This window comes from Hypanus sabinus, chromosome 3 (assembly GCF_030144855.1).
Source record: "Hypanus sabinus isolate sHypSab1 chromosome 3, sHypSab1.hap1, whole genome shotgun sequence".
NCBI classification, from domain to species: domain Eukaryota; kingdom Metazoa; phylum Chordata; class Chondrichthyes; order Myliobatiformes; family Dasyatidae; genus Hypanus; species Hypanus sabinus.
In genome coordinates, this window is record NC_082708.1 from 94,454,284 (window position 1) to 94,469,337 (window position 15,054).

General features: G+C 43.0%; 1 protein-coding gene across 7 annotated transcripts in view; it reads right to left on the reverse strand.

Moving 5' to 3' along the window:
- Nucleotides 1-15,054, reverse strand: part of fgg (fibrinogen gamma chain) — an 87,875-nt gene that overhangs the window by 24,591 nt on the left and 48,230 nt on the right. For 5 of the 7 annotated variants that reach the window (XM_059964813.1, XM_059964808.1, XM_059964814.1 and 2 more), the window contains 4 exons: nucleotides 7,925-7,984; nucleotides 5,422-5,463; nucleotides 5,137-5,320; nucleotides 4,953-5,037 (listed from right to left, as the gene is read on the reverse strand). In XM_059964813.1, coding sequence (XP_059820796.1) covers nucleotides 4,953-5,037; nucleotides 5,137-5,320; nucleotides 5,422-5,463; nucleotides 7,925-7,984 — 371 coding nt within the window. Of the gene's footprint in view, nucleotides 1-4,952; nucleotides 5,038-5,136; nucleotides 5,321-5,421; nucleotides 5,464-5,563; nucleotides 5,786-7,924; nucleotides 7,985-15,054 lie in introns of all 7 variants that reach the window. The other 2 variants (XM_059964810.1, XM_059964809.1) reach the window with 2 other exon arrangements.

Consider the following 15,054-nt stretch of genomic DNA (forward strand, 5'->3'; position numbering starts at 1 on the left):
GTGAGACAAACAATTGAGGAAGGGTCGAATATAGATAGTACACGTACCAAGAATGGTAGGGTCCTTCCAAGTACTGAGGAACAAACCTTGCATGTCCAAAGAGCCCTGAAGGTGGCAGTGTACGTAAATGGGGTGAAGACCACATGCAGGAAGCCTAACATCATAAACTGGGTAGTACAGAATGGGATCAGGTAGGTATTCATGCAAGTTTATAAAGCATTGATAGCTGGAATATTGTGTACAGTTAGTTGTCACACTATAAGAAAACTGGGACTGCAGAAGGTATTCAGCAGGATATTCTCCAAAATGCAATGTTTGAGTTATGAGGAGAGATTGAATGTCTGGGTTTGTTTTACTTGCAGTTAAGGTCACTCAGGGCTGGGATGTGGGGTGTGCTGTGGAGACTGAGGGAGTATGAACAGTGATGTACTAAATTATGAGGTTAGGTCATAAGATGTGCATAAGACCAAAGAGCATAGCAATAAGAAGCAAGAGGTTTAGATGAAATAAAATAACTATACATAATTATTTTATCTAGAGGGTTCTTGCAATTAGAAACACACAGCCTGAAATGTAGTGAAGGCAAAGACTCTCACAATGCTGAAGAGGCATCTGGGCAAGCACTTAAATCACCAAGGCATAGTAGCTGCTCCATGAAATTGGTATAGATAGATAGATATCTATGGTCAGGATGAACAAGATGGTCTAAAATGCCCTTTCTGTGCTGTATAATTCAATGACACCATGACTGAGGGATAATGGAAGAGAAACAGAAGCAAAGCAGAGAAGGGAAGAGTTTAAGGGGTAGGGTGGGGTAGGGTGATGACGTTGGCAGGGTGACAACTCCTCCCATGAGAATGGGAGTCAATCTGGGTCAAGAACTTTAGCTGAAGAACTGCCAGCATGAAGCTACATTTATGAGCACTACTGAATAAAGTTATGTTGAAAATATATTTGCAATGTGCAATCAGGGGCTCTCTTCTTGCTGCACAGAATCTGTTTTTTTTATTTGTGTCCTCAATATGCCATCTGTATTAAAGTAGATAAGTGGTTTGACATGTGGAGCAGTATCCAAAGCAAACCTAGCTGACACTGCCCTTATTTCATATATGAACTTGTAATCGAAGAGCAGAGCAGCTTTCCAGGAGCCTGATCTACATAATACAAGAGACATGTGCTTCTGTGTAAACAGGAGGAAGTCTTCAGAGGCTGGAAACCCAAGCAGCACACACACAAAATGCAGGAGGAACTCAGCAGGCCAGGTAGAATCAATGGAAAAGAGTAAACCGTTGTCTTACATAGAAACATAGAAAACCTACAGCACAATACAGGCCCTCCGGCCCACAAAGATGAGCCAAACATGTCCCTACCTTAGAAATTACTAGGCTTACCTATAGCCCTCTATTCTACTAAGCTCCATGTACCTATCCAAAAGCTTCTTAAAAGACCCTATCATGTCCACTTCCACCACAGTTCCTGGCACTCACCACTTTCTGAGTAAAAAACTTACCCCTGACATCTCCTCTGTACCTACTCCCCAGCACCTTAAACCTGTGTCCAATTGCAGCACCATTTCAGTCCTGGGGAAAAGCCTCTGACTATCCACATGGTCAATGCCTCTCATCATCTTATACACCTCTTTCAAGTCACCTCTCATCCTCTGTCACTCCAAGGGGAAAAGGCCAAGTTCACTCAACCTATTCTCATAAGACATGCTCCCCAATCTAGGCAACATCATTATAAACATGAGGAAATCTGCAGATGCTGGAAATTCAAGCAACACACACAAAATGCTGGTGGAACGCAGCAGGTCGGGCAGCATCTATAGAGAGAAGCACTGTCGATGTTTTGGGCAGAGACCCTTTGTTGGGACTAACTGAAAGGAAAGATAGTAAGAGATTTGAAAGTAGGAGGGGGAGTTGGAAATCCGAAATGATAGGAGAAGACCGGAGGGGGTGGGGTGAAGCTGAGAGCCAGAAAGGTGATTGGCAAAAGGGATACAGAGCTAGAGAAGGGAAAGGATCATGGGACGGGAGGCCTAGGGAGAAAGAAAGGGGGAGGGGAGCACCAGAGGGAGATGGAGAACAGGCAGAGTGATGGGCAGAAAGAGAGAAAAAAAAGGAGGGGGGAAAAACAAAATTTATCAGGGATGGGGTAAGAAGGGGAGGAGGGGCATTAACAGAAGTTAGAGAAGTCAATGTTCATGCCATCAGGTTGGAGGCTACCTTGCCGGTATACAGTATACCATTTCGCTGAAGCCTTTTATATATATATATTTTATATATTGGTGAGACCCGACGCAGACTGGGAGACCGTTTCACTGAACACCTACGCTCTGTCCGCCAGAGAAAGCAAGATCTCCCAGTGGCCACACATTTTAATTCCACATCCCATTCCCATTCTGATATGTCTATCCATGACCTCCTCTACTGTCAAGATGAAGCCACACTCAGGTTGGAGGAACAACACCTTATATACCGGCTGGGTAGCCTCCAACCTGATGGCATGAACATTGACTTCTCCAACTTCCGTTAATGCCCCTCCTCCCCTTCTTACCCCATCCCTGATATATTTAGTTTTTTTCCCCCTCCTCTTTTTTTTCCTCTCTTTCTGCCCATCACTCTGCCTGTTCTCCATCTCCCTCTGGTGCTCCCCTCCCTCTTTCTTTCTCTTTAGGCCTCCCGTCCCATGATCCTTTCCCTTCTCTAGCTCTGAATCCCTTTTGCCAATCACCTTTCTGGCTCTCAACTTCACCCCACCCTCTCCGGTCTTCTATCATTTCGTATTTTCCCCTCCCCCTCCTACTTTGAAATCTCTTACTACCTTTCCTTTCAGTTAGTCCTGACGAAGGGTCTCAGCCTGAAACATCGACAGTGCTTCTCCTTATAGATGCTGCCTGGCCTGCTGTGTTCCACCAGCATTTTGTGTGTGTTGTTTGAACATCCTTGTAAATCTCCTCTGCACCCTTTCTATGGCTTCCACATCCGTCCTGTAGTGAGGCGACCAGAACTGAGCACAGTACTCCAAGTGGGGTCTGACCAGGGTCCTATATAGCTGCAACATTACCTCTCGGCTCCTAAATTCAATTCCATGATTGATAAAGGCTAATACACCATATGCCTTCTTAACCACAGAGTCAATCTGCGCAGCTGCTTTGAGCATCCTATGGACTCGAACCCCAAGATCCCTCTGATCCTCCACACTGCCAAGAGTCTTACCATTAACACTATATTCTGCCCTCATATTTTTGGGTATTTTGTGTGTGTTGCTTGTGCTTCTGTATATTTTAATTGAAAATCATCTGAACAAATCTCATCCAATGGCTGCTTTGGCCCAATCCTCAGTATACCTGCTGGCTACCCACGAGTAATCTGCAAATTCACTTCCCCAGGCTCCTCCTCTAGGGTGTGAGGTTATCCACTTTGGTGGCAAGAACAGGAAGGCAGACTACTAAGCATGTAGGTACAACAGGCAGTGAAGAAAGCTAATAGCATGCTGGCCTTCATAACAAGGGGAGTTGAGTACAGGAGCAAAGAGGTCCTTCTGCAGTTGTCATGGGCCCTGGTGAGACCACACCCGGAGTATTGTGTTCAGCTTCGGTCTCCACATTTGAGGAAGGACATTCTTGCTATTGAGGGAGTGCAGCGCGGGATGGTTGAAAGATTGGAGTGACTGTGCTTATATACACTGGAATTTAGAAGGATGAGAGGGGATCTGATTGAAACATATGAGATTATTAAGGGATTGGACATGCTAGAGGCAGGAAACATGTTCCCGAAGTTGGGGGAGTCCAGACCCAGAGGCCACAGTTTAAGAATAAGGGGAAGGCCATTTAGCACAGAGTTGAGGAAAAACTTTTTCACCCTGAGAATTGTGGATCAATGGAATACTCTGCCTCAGAAGGCAGTGGAGGCCAGTTCTCTGGATGCTTTCAAGAAAGAGTTAGATAGAGCTCTTAAAGATAGTGGAGTCAAGGGACATGGGGAGAAGGCAAGAACAGGGTACTGATTGTGGATAATCAGCCATGATCACATTGCTGGCTCGAAGGGCCAAATGGCCTACTACTGCACCTATTGTCTATTGTCCTCTAAGGTATTATATTCTGGATTAACATTCCCACCAACTAACTATTTCCTTCCTTAATCATTGCAATGGCAATGATTATGAGGATAAAGTTAATGTGTGTTAATTTTGGGTGGCTTCTTTTATTGCACACAAAGTCTTAGGCCTCAATTGCAACTGAATTTTGCAGCAACAGATAAACAATATTTACTTTACCAAATCAAGGAATTCAGTTTTAAGGAGAGAATAGAGCAACAGATTGGAGCAGAGAAATGTTGCCGAGGTGTTCTTATTTATAAACAATTTAATGAAGGTAATTGAAAAAAGGATTTTTTTTCAGAAGTAAAAGGGTAAATGACCAAAAGATTTACAGCAATTAGCAAGAAAATTGACATGAGGAAATTCTTTGTATGTCATCAGATGTGCTCCAAAATAAATTGTTTGAAATGGTGATGGCACAGAATTTACAAAAGAGAATACAATTGTTAGGCTACATAGAAAATGGGGAAGTGAGCCTACTTTGATAGTCCTTTCAAACATTCAACACACGCAAAACAGACTAACAGCTTCATTCTACATCATATAATTTTATAGTACAATGTGACTTTTTCTTTTCTTTATATAGTTTCTGTTAGTTCTATTGCAAAATCTGCCTGTGGTAAAACTGGCAGATTAGAAGCAGTTAGCAATTACATTTCTCTTCAGAAGGAACTGACAGTCATTCCAAAGGATTCTGCTTGTAGTTGACCCCTTTTCATCAGGCTTTGGAGAAAACAACTCAGCAAATTAAATAATTTTTGACAGAATTAGTCATTATTTATCACATGCAAACATATTAAAACCTTTCTCTTAATCTCATTATTATCACAATAGAGCGATGTTGGACTTACAGTATTTCCATATCTGTCTCTCTACTGCTTTTTTCATATACCAGAATCTCTGACTGTATCTCTGTTAACTTTTGGATGTAAATATCTATAAAAATAAGAGCACATTAAGTATCATGTAAAAAGGTAGGAAAGTCTTGCAAGTCTTTCAAGAAAATAATTTGACATTTACTGCATATATTGTTACCTGGTGATTGTTTCTTCACGATAGTATTTGTCTGTACAATATTATCAATATTATTCTTGGTTAGAATGGATACATTATGAATCATACTCAATTCTCTTTCAATATCCTGAAGATCTTTGTTAACAGTGCTTTGGAAATCTTGATAGAATTGACCAACTCCACATGTCGTTGGGCAAAATTCTCCCTAAATTGTCACAAAAGAATTTTTAAAAGTATGATATTTTGAAAGTTTCTCCTCAAAAGATTGCAATATTAAATCAAGGAACATCGTAGAGCTTGACTTACAAAGCGCTTGTCTAAGATACAGCAAGGTTCTTCATATGCACTCTGTGATTAAATACAAAGTAAGATATTATCACATGCTCTCTGAAACAAAATGCACCTTAAACAAATTGTGCACTAATGTCAACCCCAGAAAGTAACTTACAGCCATAAATGATGGAAATGCAAGGAGCTGAACAAGCAGAAAAAGTAAAGATGTTCTCTTTGTTCTTGTCATGATATGATCCAAAAAAGATGCTTTCACTGCACCAAATTAATGAACTAGGTTTCCAGAGCAGCTTTATCTCATTGAGTCGCTGAATTTATGTTGATAAAGGCTCTCGTTGATTGTGAAATAAAGTCATGACCTCTGACTCACAGATATTTACTGCAAATAATCAGTCAGATGGAAGTGTTCATCAAGGATTGCTCAATTAAATTCTAATCCCCAGTTTACTTATTCATTAACATGTGCTGTCATCAAAATGAAATGTATGAAATTATGATCAAAAGTGAAAAGTTTTCATTTATTTGTACACTGGATAACAGCAGCGAAATGGCATTCATAGTTCTCTGATGAACTGAGTAGCTGGGCCATTTCAGGAAAAGGTTCACATGGAGAACAGACCAGAGATGGGTGGCCGAGGTTAATGATCAGCTTAATTGATACTAGCTGTTCCTTATTCTAGGTATATTTAATTATTTTGAATTTAACTTCTGCTGTTGCCCTTTTGGCAGTGAAATACACCTAGATTTCTGCATGCTTCTTAAATAATATAACTATGATGATCTGGTTAAGCTACAGCTGCCAAAAATTACTTTACTACTGGTGAAGCTCTGTAACAATTCCCATTGGAAACTGTGACTAGAGAAAGCATAGCAGACTGGTGTCAATGATGGCGTTAAGGTTTGTGATGGGAACTAGAAATGATGGGAACATGGAATGAAGATGGGACCAGTGATTAAGTGGTTTTGGTGAATTGTTGTTGGTGATCAGTAATGCAAGTAATAAATTAATATTAATATTGAAGTAGTAAAATGGATTCAACAGTGGCTGGATGAGAGATGCCAGAGAGTAGTGGTGGATAACTGTTTGTCAGGTTGGAGGCCAGTGACTAGTGGTGTGCCTCAGGGATCTGTACTGGGTCCAATGTTGCTTGTCATATACACTAATGATCTGGATAATGGGGTGGTAAATTGGATTAGTAAGTATGCAGATGATACTAAGGTAGGTGGCGTTGTGGATAATGAAGTAGGTTTTCAAAGCTTGCAGGGAGATTTAGGCCAGTTAGAAGAGTGGGCTGAACGATGGCAGATGGAGTTTAATGCTGATAAGTGTGAGGTGCTACATTTTGGTAGGAATAATCCAAATAGGACATATATGGTAAATGGTAGGGCATTGAAGAATGCAGTAGAACAGAGTGATCTCAGAATAATGGTGCATAGTTCCCTAAAGGTGGAATCTCATGTGGATAGGATAGTGAAGAAGGCTTTTGGTATGTTGGCCTTTATAAATAAGAGCATTGAGTATAGGAGTTGGGATGTAATGTTAAAATTGTACAAGGCATCAGTAAGGCCAAATTTGGAGTATTGTGTAAAGTTCTGGAAAGATGTCAACAAAATAGAGTACAGAGAAGATTTAATAGAATGTTACCTGGGTTTCAGCACCTAAGTTACAGAGAAAGGTTGAATAAGTTAGGTCTTTATTCTTTGGAGCGTAGAAGGTAGAGGGGGGACTTGATAGAGGTATTTAAAATAATGAGGGGGATAGATCGAGTTGACATGGATAGGCTTTTTCCATTGAGAGTAGGGGAGATTCAAACAAGAGGATATGAGTTGAGAGTTAAGGGGCAAAAGTTTAAGGGTAACACGATGGGGAATTTCTTTACTCAGAGAGTGTAGCTGTGTGGAATGAGCTTCCAGTAGAAGTGGTAGAGGCAGGTTCGGTATTGTCATTTAAAGTAAAATTGGATAGGTACATAGACAGGAAAGGAATGGAGGGTTATGGGCTGAATGGGGGCCAGTGAGAGTAAGCATTCGGCATGGACTAGAAGGGCCGAGATGGCCTGTTTCTGTGCTGTAATTGTTATATGGTTATAAGTGATGGTGAAAGAATGATAGAATCATACTGTATGGAAACAGGTCTATCAGCCCAGATTGTCCATGTCATACAGTAAGTATTCGGCAATATTAATACCATCCCTTAGTACTTGGCCAATAGTCTTCAATGTCTAAGCAACTTAAATCTTTATCTAAACAGTTATTATATGTTGTCAGTGACCCAACTTCAGCCTCTGTTTGACAGAGCATTTTAGGAACTTGGAACGCTTTATTCTTTGGGAGAAGATGGTTCTCTTCATACCCCCTGTAATTAACTTCCTCCTAATTCTAAATTTATGTCTCATAGTTTTATCTGCATTAACTATGGGGAAGAATTCCCTGCAGTCTATCCTGGCTGCACTGCTCCTCATTTCATAAACATTGGTCATGTTCCTTCTTCACTTCCTCCATTCCTAAAAGAACTAACCTTGTTCTTCCAGAGCAACACACACAAATTGCTGGAGGAACTCAACAGGTCAGGCAGCATCTACGGAAACGAATAAACAGCAGAAGGTTACAGCTCAGACAATTCAACGGGACTGGAAAGGAAGGGGAAAGATGTGAGAATAAGGTGGCGGGGGAGGGAATGTGTTACAAGCTAGAGGGTGACAGGTGAAGCCTGGTGGGTGCAGGAGGGTAGATGAAATAAGAAGCTGCATGGTGATAAGTGGAAAGAGCCAAGGACTGGAGAAGAAGGAATTGGACGGTTGAGGAGAGTGGGCGATGGGAGAAAGGAAAAAAGGAGGGACACTAGGCTTGGTGAGGGGAAGAGGTAAGGGGGCAGAGTGTGAAAATAAAAGAGAGAAGGGAGGAGCAAAATTAACAGAAGTTGGAGAAAATCAATATTCATGCCATCAGGTTGCAGGCTACCTAGATTGAATATGAGGTGTTGCTCCTCCACCCTGAGAGTGGCCTAATTGTGGCAGAAGAGGAGGGCATGGACTGACATGTCAGAATGGGAATGGGGATTGGAATTAGAATGGTTAGCCACCAGGAATAGAATGAAAATGTTCAACAAAGCGGTTTCCTAACCTATGTTGGATTGCACCAATGTAGGGAAGGGCACATCAGGAGTATTGGATACAGTACACAACTCCACCAAATCTGCAGTTAAAGTGTTGCCTCACCTGGAAGGACTGTTTGAGGCTCTGAAGGGAGGTGAGAAAGGAGGTGACTGGGCTGGTGCAGCACTTTGACTGCTGTTTGCAGGCAAAAGTGCTGGGGGGGGGGAATTATTGGGGAGGGACAAATGGACAAGGGAATCACAGAGTGAGTGATCTCTGCGAAAGTGGAGAGTGGAAGAAGGTAAAGATATGTTTGGTACAGGGTCCCTTTGAAGATGGTGGAAGTTGTGAAGAAGGATGTGTTGGATCTGGAGGCTTTTCTCCAGCTTCTCTGTATAACTGAACTACTCCACCCCAGGCAACATCCTGCTGAATTGACTCTGCTCCAGTGTCACTGAAGAAAAATATTCACTTAGGACCTAACCTATACCTTCTTGCTCCATGCACTATTTTTCAATGTTATTGATAATGAGTCCTAATACTTCCCTGGTTATTCTTTTGCCTTGACTGTGCCTCTATCCTTGTCCACAACCACTTTAAAGTATATGAAGTTATGGTCACTATCTTCAAAATGATACCCCATTGGCTCTCCTCCACTGGAACAACTACATTCCCTAAGGAAAAGTCCAGTAATGGTCTGTCTACTTACTGGTTAAAAAGTCTCCTGAACAATTCATCAAGAACTCTGCCCTCTGAGCTTAATCCCAGTTGATATTTGGGAATTTGAAATCCCCCAGTACATAACACTACTTTCATTGCGTCCCTCACATATCTGCTCCCCTGTCGCATGTTGATTGTTGGGAAGTCTTAAACACACATACAGCAAGTTGAAAACAAACATTTTGTTTTGAATCTTGACCCATATGGCCTCATTTCAAAAGCCTTTTCAAATATCCTTCCTAATACTTAAGTAATGCAATCTTCCACTAACTGTTTAATGCCTCATCCCCTTTCTCGTCAGAAAATTCCACAACCTGGGAGATTGAGGCCAGTCTTACTGCTCTTAATCATGACTCAGTGATTACAACAATACACTCTTGTGTTAACTAAAGTACTTAATTCATCTCCTTTTCTTGTAATATTCTTACTGAATTTACCTTCTCTCAGTGACGGTACCACTCCATCCCCTTTCTTTACATACTCAGTAGTGCAAACAGATCTTCCAGTATGGTAAGGAGCAACCTGCTTCACCTATACTGGTCCCACTTTCTCCAGAAAGGGTCTTGATGATCCTCCAACCTCAAGATCATTCTCTTGCACCATCCCTTTAGTCACACATTCACTTAACCTATCCTTTTATTCCTATACTCACCAGCTGGTGGTACCAAACAATCCAGATGGAATAACCTTTGAGGTTCTGGTCTTTGAACAACCACCTGTTGCAGGATATCATCTGCTACCAATATAGTTGCACAACATCTGGTTGTTCACCATCCACTTTCAGAATGCCGAGAAGACATTCAGAGACATCCTTGGAGGGAAAATAGCCAACTGGAGTTTCTTTTGTAGCCTCAGAAACCACCTCTCTGTTTCACTTATAACAGAATCTCCTGTCACTCCGTATACCAAGGGGCTCCACAAGGGACCACCTTTCCCACCTACATAACCTTCAATTATTCTTCCCTCTATGTGCCTATCTATGAGTTTCTTAAATGTCCCTTGCACCATCCTGGCAGGGTAAACCATGCATCTCCCACTCTCTGTGTAAAGAACTTACCTCTGACATCCCCCCACTACATGCTACTACAATCACCTTTGCACTTTCTGGGAAAAAGTCTCTGGCTATCCACTCATTCTACATATTTTATCATCCTGTACACCTCTTTCAAATTGCCTCTCATCCTCTTTCACTGCAAAGAAAAAATTCTTAGCTCACTCAACCTACCTTCATAAGACATGCTCTTTAATCCAGGCAACATCATGGTAAATCTTCTCTGCACCCTCTCTAAAGCTTTCACATCCTTCCTATAATGAGGCAACCGGAACTGTACACGATATTCTAGATGTGGTCTAACCACGGCTTTATAAGCTGTAACATTACCTTGTAATTCTTATCCACCCCCAACTTATAATGGCCAACACACCATACTCCTTCTTAACAACCCTATCTACTTTCCTGGCAAATGAGGGATCTATGGACATGAACCCCAAGATTCCTCTTTTCCTCCACAATGCTAAAAATCCTGTCATTGACCCTGTATTCTGCCTTCAAATTCAACCTTCTAAAATGTATCACTTCACACTTTCCTGGTTTGAACTCCATCTATCACTGTTCAGACTAGTTCTGCATCCTGTCAACATCCCGCACAGAGGAGGGGTCCAGACCAGATACTTTCCTAACACCATTGGTCACTGGCCTCCAGACAGAATATGCTCCATCTAAAACTACCCTCTACAAACAAGCCATTACTGAATCCAAGTTTCCCAGGATCCCATACCTCCTGACTTTTTGAATGATCCAACCATCCTAATTATCCACTCTATTTTATTTCAAACAGCAAGAACCTCATATTTTATAATCTGGTTACAGTCCATGTCCTCACTACAAATTTGCTTCAGCTCTATAGATTTTGTGTCCACCTCCCAAGTAAATACAAATGCAAAAAATCCATTTAAGATCTCCGACATTTCTTTCAGCTTCTTGCAAAGGTGACCACACTGATCTTCAAGTGAAGAAATTTTTGCTTCCTTTTGCTCTTAGTACAATATATATTTAGCTTGGGATTCTCCTTCATCTTATCTGCTAAAGCAACCTCATGCCAGAAATAACCCACGTGGGCACAGGGAAACATGAAAATTCCTTACAGATAGCGGCAGCACTGGGCCTGTGTCACTGGTGCTGTAATAGTGTTACACTAACCACTATGCTACCAATTATCTTCCTATTTCTAGCCTCACAAGCACAAGACGCAGGTAGTAATCCTGACATGAGGAAATCTGCAGTTGCTGGAAATTCAAGTAACACACACAAAATGCTGGTGGAAAGCAGCAGGCCAGGCAGCATCTATAGGGAGAAGTACTGTCGACGTTTTGGGCTGAGACCCTTCGCGTGGACTAGCTGAAAGAAGAGATAGTAAGAGATTTGAAAGTAGGAGAGGGAGGGGGAAAACCGAAATGATAGGAGAAGATGGGGGGGGGGGTGGGAGGAGTGAAGTTAAGAACTGGAAAGGTGATTGGCAAAAGGGATACAGAGCTGGAGAAGGGAAAGGATCGTGGGACGGGAGCCTAGGAAGAAAGAAAGGGGAAGGGAGGACCAGAAGTAGATGGAGAATAGGGAAGGAGTGATTGTGAGAGGGACAGAGAGAAAAAAAGAGAGAGAAAAAAGGGGGGGGAGGAGAGAATAATAAATAAACAAATAAACAAACAAACAAACAAATAAATAAATAAGGGAAGGAGTAAGAAGGGGAGGGGGGCATTAATGGAAGTTAGATGGATGGGTTTACTATGGAGTCTCTCAAAAGCAGAAGTGGAGGAGTATGCCTCATGATCAACTCTTCTTGGTGCAGAAATGTATCAGTGCTGTCCCAATTCTGTTCACCAGACCTGGAATATCTAGCAGTAAAGTGTCAGCCTTTTTACTTACCATGGGAGTTCTCTGGGGTCATTTTCAAGTCAAGTCAAGTCATGTCAACTTTTATTGTCAGTTCGACAATATGCACTGCCGGTACAGTGCATAGTAAAAATGAGACAATGTTTTTCAGGACCATGGTGTTATATGGCACAGTTAAAAAAACTAGACTGAACTACATAATAAAAAAAACAACACAGAGAAAGCTACACTAGACTACAGACCTACACTGGACTGCATAAAGTGCACAAAAACAGTGCAGGCATTACAATAAATAATAAACAGGACAGTAGGGCAAGGTGTCAGTCCAGGCTTCGAGTATTGAGGAGTCTGATAGCTTGGGGGAAGAAACTGTTACATAGTCTGGTCGTGAGAGACTGAATGCTTCGGAGCCTTTTCCCAGATGGCAGGAGGGAGAAGAGATTGTATGAGGGGTGCATGGGGTCCTTCATAATGCTGTTTCCTTTGCGGATGCAGCGTGTAGTGTAAATGTCCGTGATGGCGGGAAGAGAGACCCCGATGATCTTCTCAGCTGACCTCACTATCCGCTGCAGGGTCTTGCGATCCGAGATGGTGCAATTTCCAAACCAGGCAGTGATGCAGCTGTTCAGAATGCTGTTAATACAACCCCTGTAGAATGTGATGAGGATGGGGGGTGGGTGATAGACCTTCCTCAGCCTTTGCAGAAAGTAGAGATGCTGCTCTTTGCTTTGATGTCTTTCTTTGCTATGGAGCTGGTGTTGAGGGACCAAGTGAGATTCTCCGTCAGGTGAACAACAAGAAATTTGGTGCTCTTTACGATCTCTACCGAGGAGCCGTTGATGTTCAGTGGGGAGTGGTCACTCCGTGCCCTCCTGAAGTCAACAACCATCTCTTTTGTTTTGTTCACATTAAGAGACAGGATGTTGGCTCTGCACCAGTCCGTTAGCTGCTGCACCTCCTCTCTGTAAGCTGACTCGTCGTTCTTGCTGATGAGACCCACCACGGTCGTGTCATCGGCGAACTTGATGATGTGGTTCGAGCTGTGTGTTGCAGCACAGTTGTGGATCAGCAGAGTGAACAGCAGTGGACTGAGCACTCAACCCTGGGGGGCCCCGTGCTCAGTGTGATGGTGTTGGAGATGCTGCTCCCGATCCAGACTGATGAGGTCTCCCAATCAGGAAGTCTAGGATCCAGTTGCAGAGGGAGGTGTTCAGGCCCAGTAGGCTCAGCTTTCCAATCAGTTTCTGAGGGATGATTGTGTTGAATGCTGAACTAATGTCTATGAAAAGCATCCGAACGCATGTGTCTTTTTTGTCCAGGTGGGTTAGGGCCAGGTGGAGGGTGGTGGCAATGGCGTCATCTGTTGAGCGGTTGGGACGGTATACAAACTGCAGGGGGTCTAGTGAGGGGGGCAGCAGGGTCTTGATTTGCCTCATGACAAGCCTCTCGAAACACTTCATGATGATGGATGTAAGTGCAACGGGATGATAGTCATTTAGGCAGGACACTGAAGACTTCTTCGGCACGAGGACGATGGTGGCGGCCTTGAAGCACGTTGGAATGGTGGCGCTGCTCAGGGAGATGTTGAAGATGTCAGTGAGAACATCTGCTAGCTGGTCTGCACATCCTCTGAGCACTCTACCAGGAATGTTGTCTGGTCCAGTAGCCTTCTGTGGGTTGACCCTGCACAGGGTTCTTCTCACTTTGGCCACGGAGAGACACAACACCTGATCATTTGTAGGAGGGGTGGACTTCCTCACCGCCACGTCATTTTTCGCCTTAAACCTCAAATTTTGGTAGCAGTTTACATTCCACCTCAGGCCAATGTCAAGCAATCTTTAGATGATCTGAGTAATGGGATCAATGTACCTGAAACAGCACATCTTAATGCCTTCACCATCATTTTGAGAGATTTTAACCAGGCCAGTCTGAAAATATCACTAAGTAACCACCATCAACAGATCACTTGCAATACCAGAGGAAACAACACACTGGACCATTGCTACACCACCATCAAGAATGCCTACCGTGCTATTCCACGCCCTCACTTTGGGAAGTCTGATCAGCTGCTGTACTTCCACTCCCTGAGTATAGGCAGAGACTGAAGACTGCAGCACCAGTAGTGAGGACCAAGAATGTATGGACAAGGGAAACACAGGAGCGCCTACAGGACTGCTTTGAATCGGTGGACTGGACTGTACTCGGGGATTCATCTTTGAATCTGGATGAGTATGCTGCAATTGTTACTGACTTCAATAAAACCTGTGTGGATGAGTGTGTGCTTACAAAGACTCACTGCACATTCTCAAACCAAAAGCCATGGATGGATCAGGAGGTACGTCGTCTGCTGAAGGCTTAGATCTGTGGCATTCAAGTCTGGCAACCCAGGCCTGTACCAGAAAACTAGGTATGATTTGTGAAGGGCTATTTCAAGGGCGACGAGACAATTCTGTATGAGGTTAGAGACAATATCAGATGCACGGCAGCTCTGGCAGGGTCTGCAAGACATTACTTCCTACAAAGCAAAACCTAATAGTATGAATGGCAGCGATGCTTCACTACCAGATGAACTCAATGCCTTCTATGCATGCTTTGAAAGGGAGAACATAACTATAACTGTGAAGATCCCTGCTGCACCTGATGACCTTGTGATCTCCGTCTCAGAGTCCGATGTTAGGCTATCTTTACAGAGAGTGAACCATTGTAAGGCAGAAGGTCCCTTAGGAGTACCTGGTAAGACTCTGAAAACCTGTGTCAACCAACTTGCACAGGAGTATTCAAGGACATATTCAACCTCTCACTTGCTTCAGATAGGCAACAATTATACCAGTGCCTAAGAAGAATAATGTGGGCTGCCTTAACTATCGCCTGGTAGCACTCACATCGACAGTGAAGAAATGCTTTGAGAGGTTGGTCATGACTAGACTGAACTCCTGCCTCAGC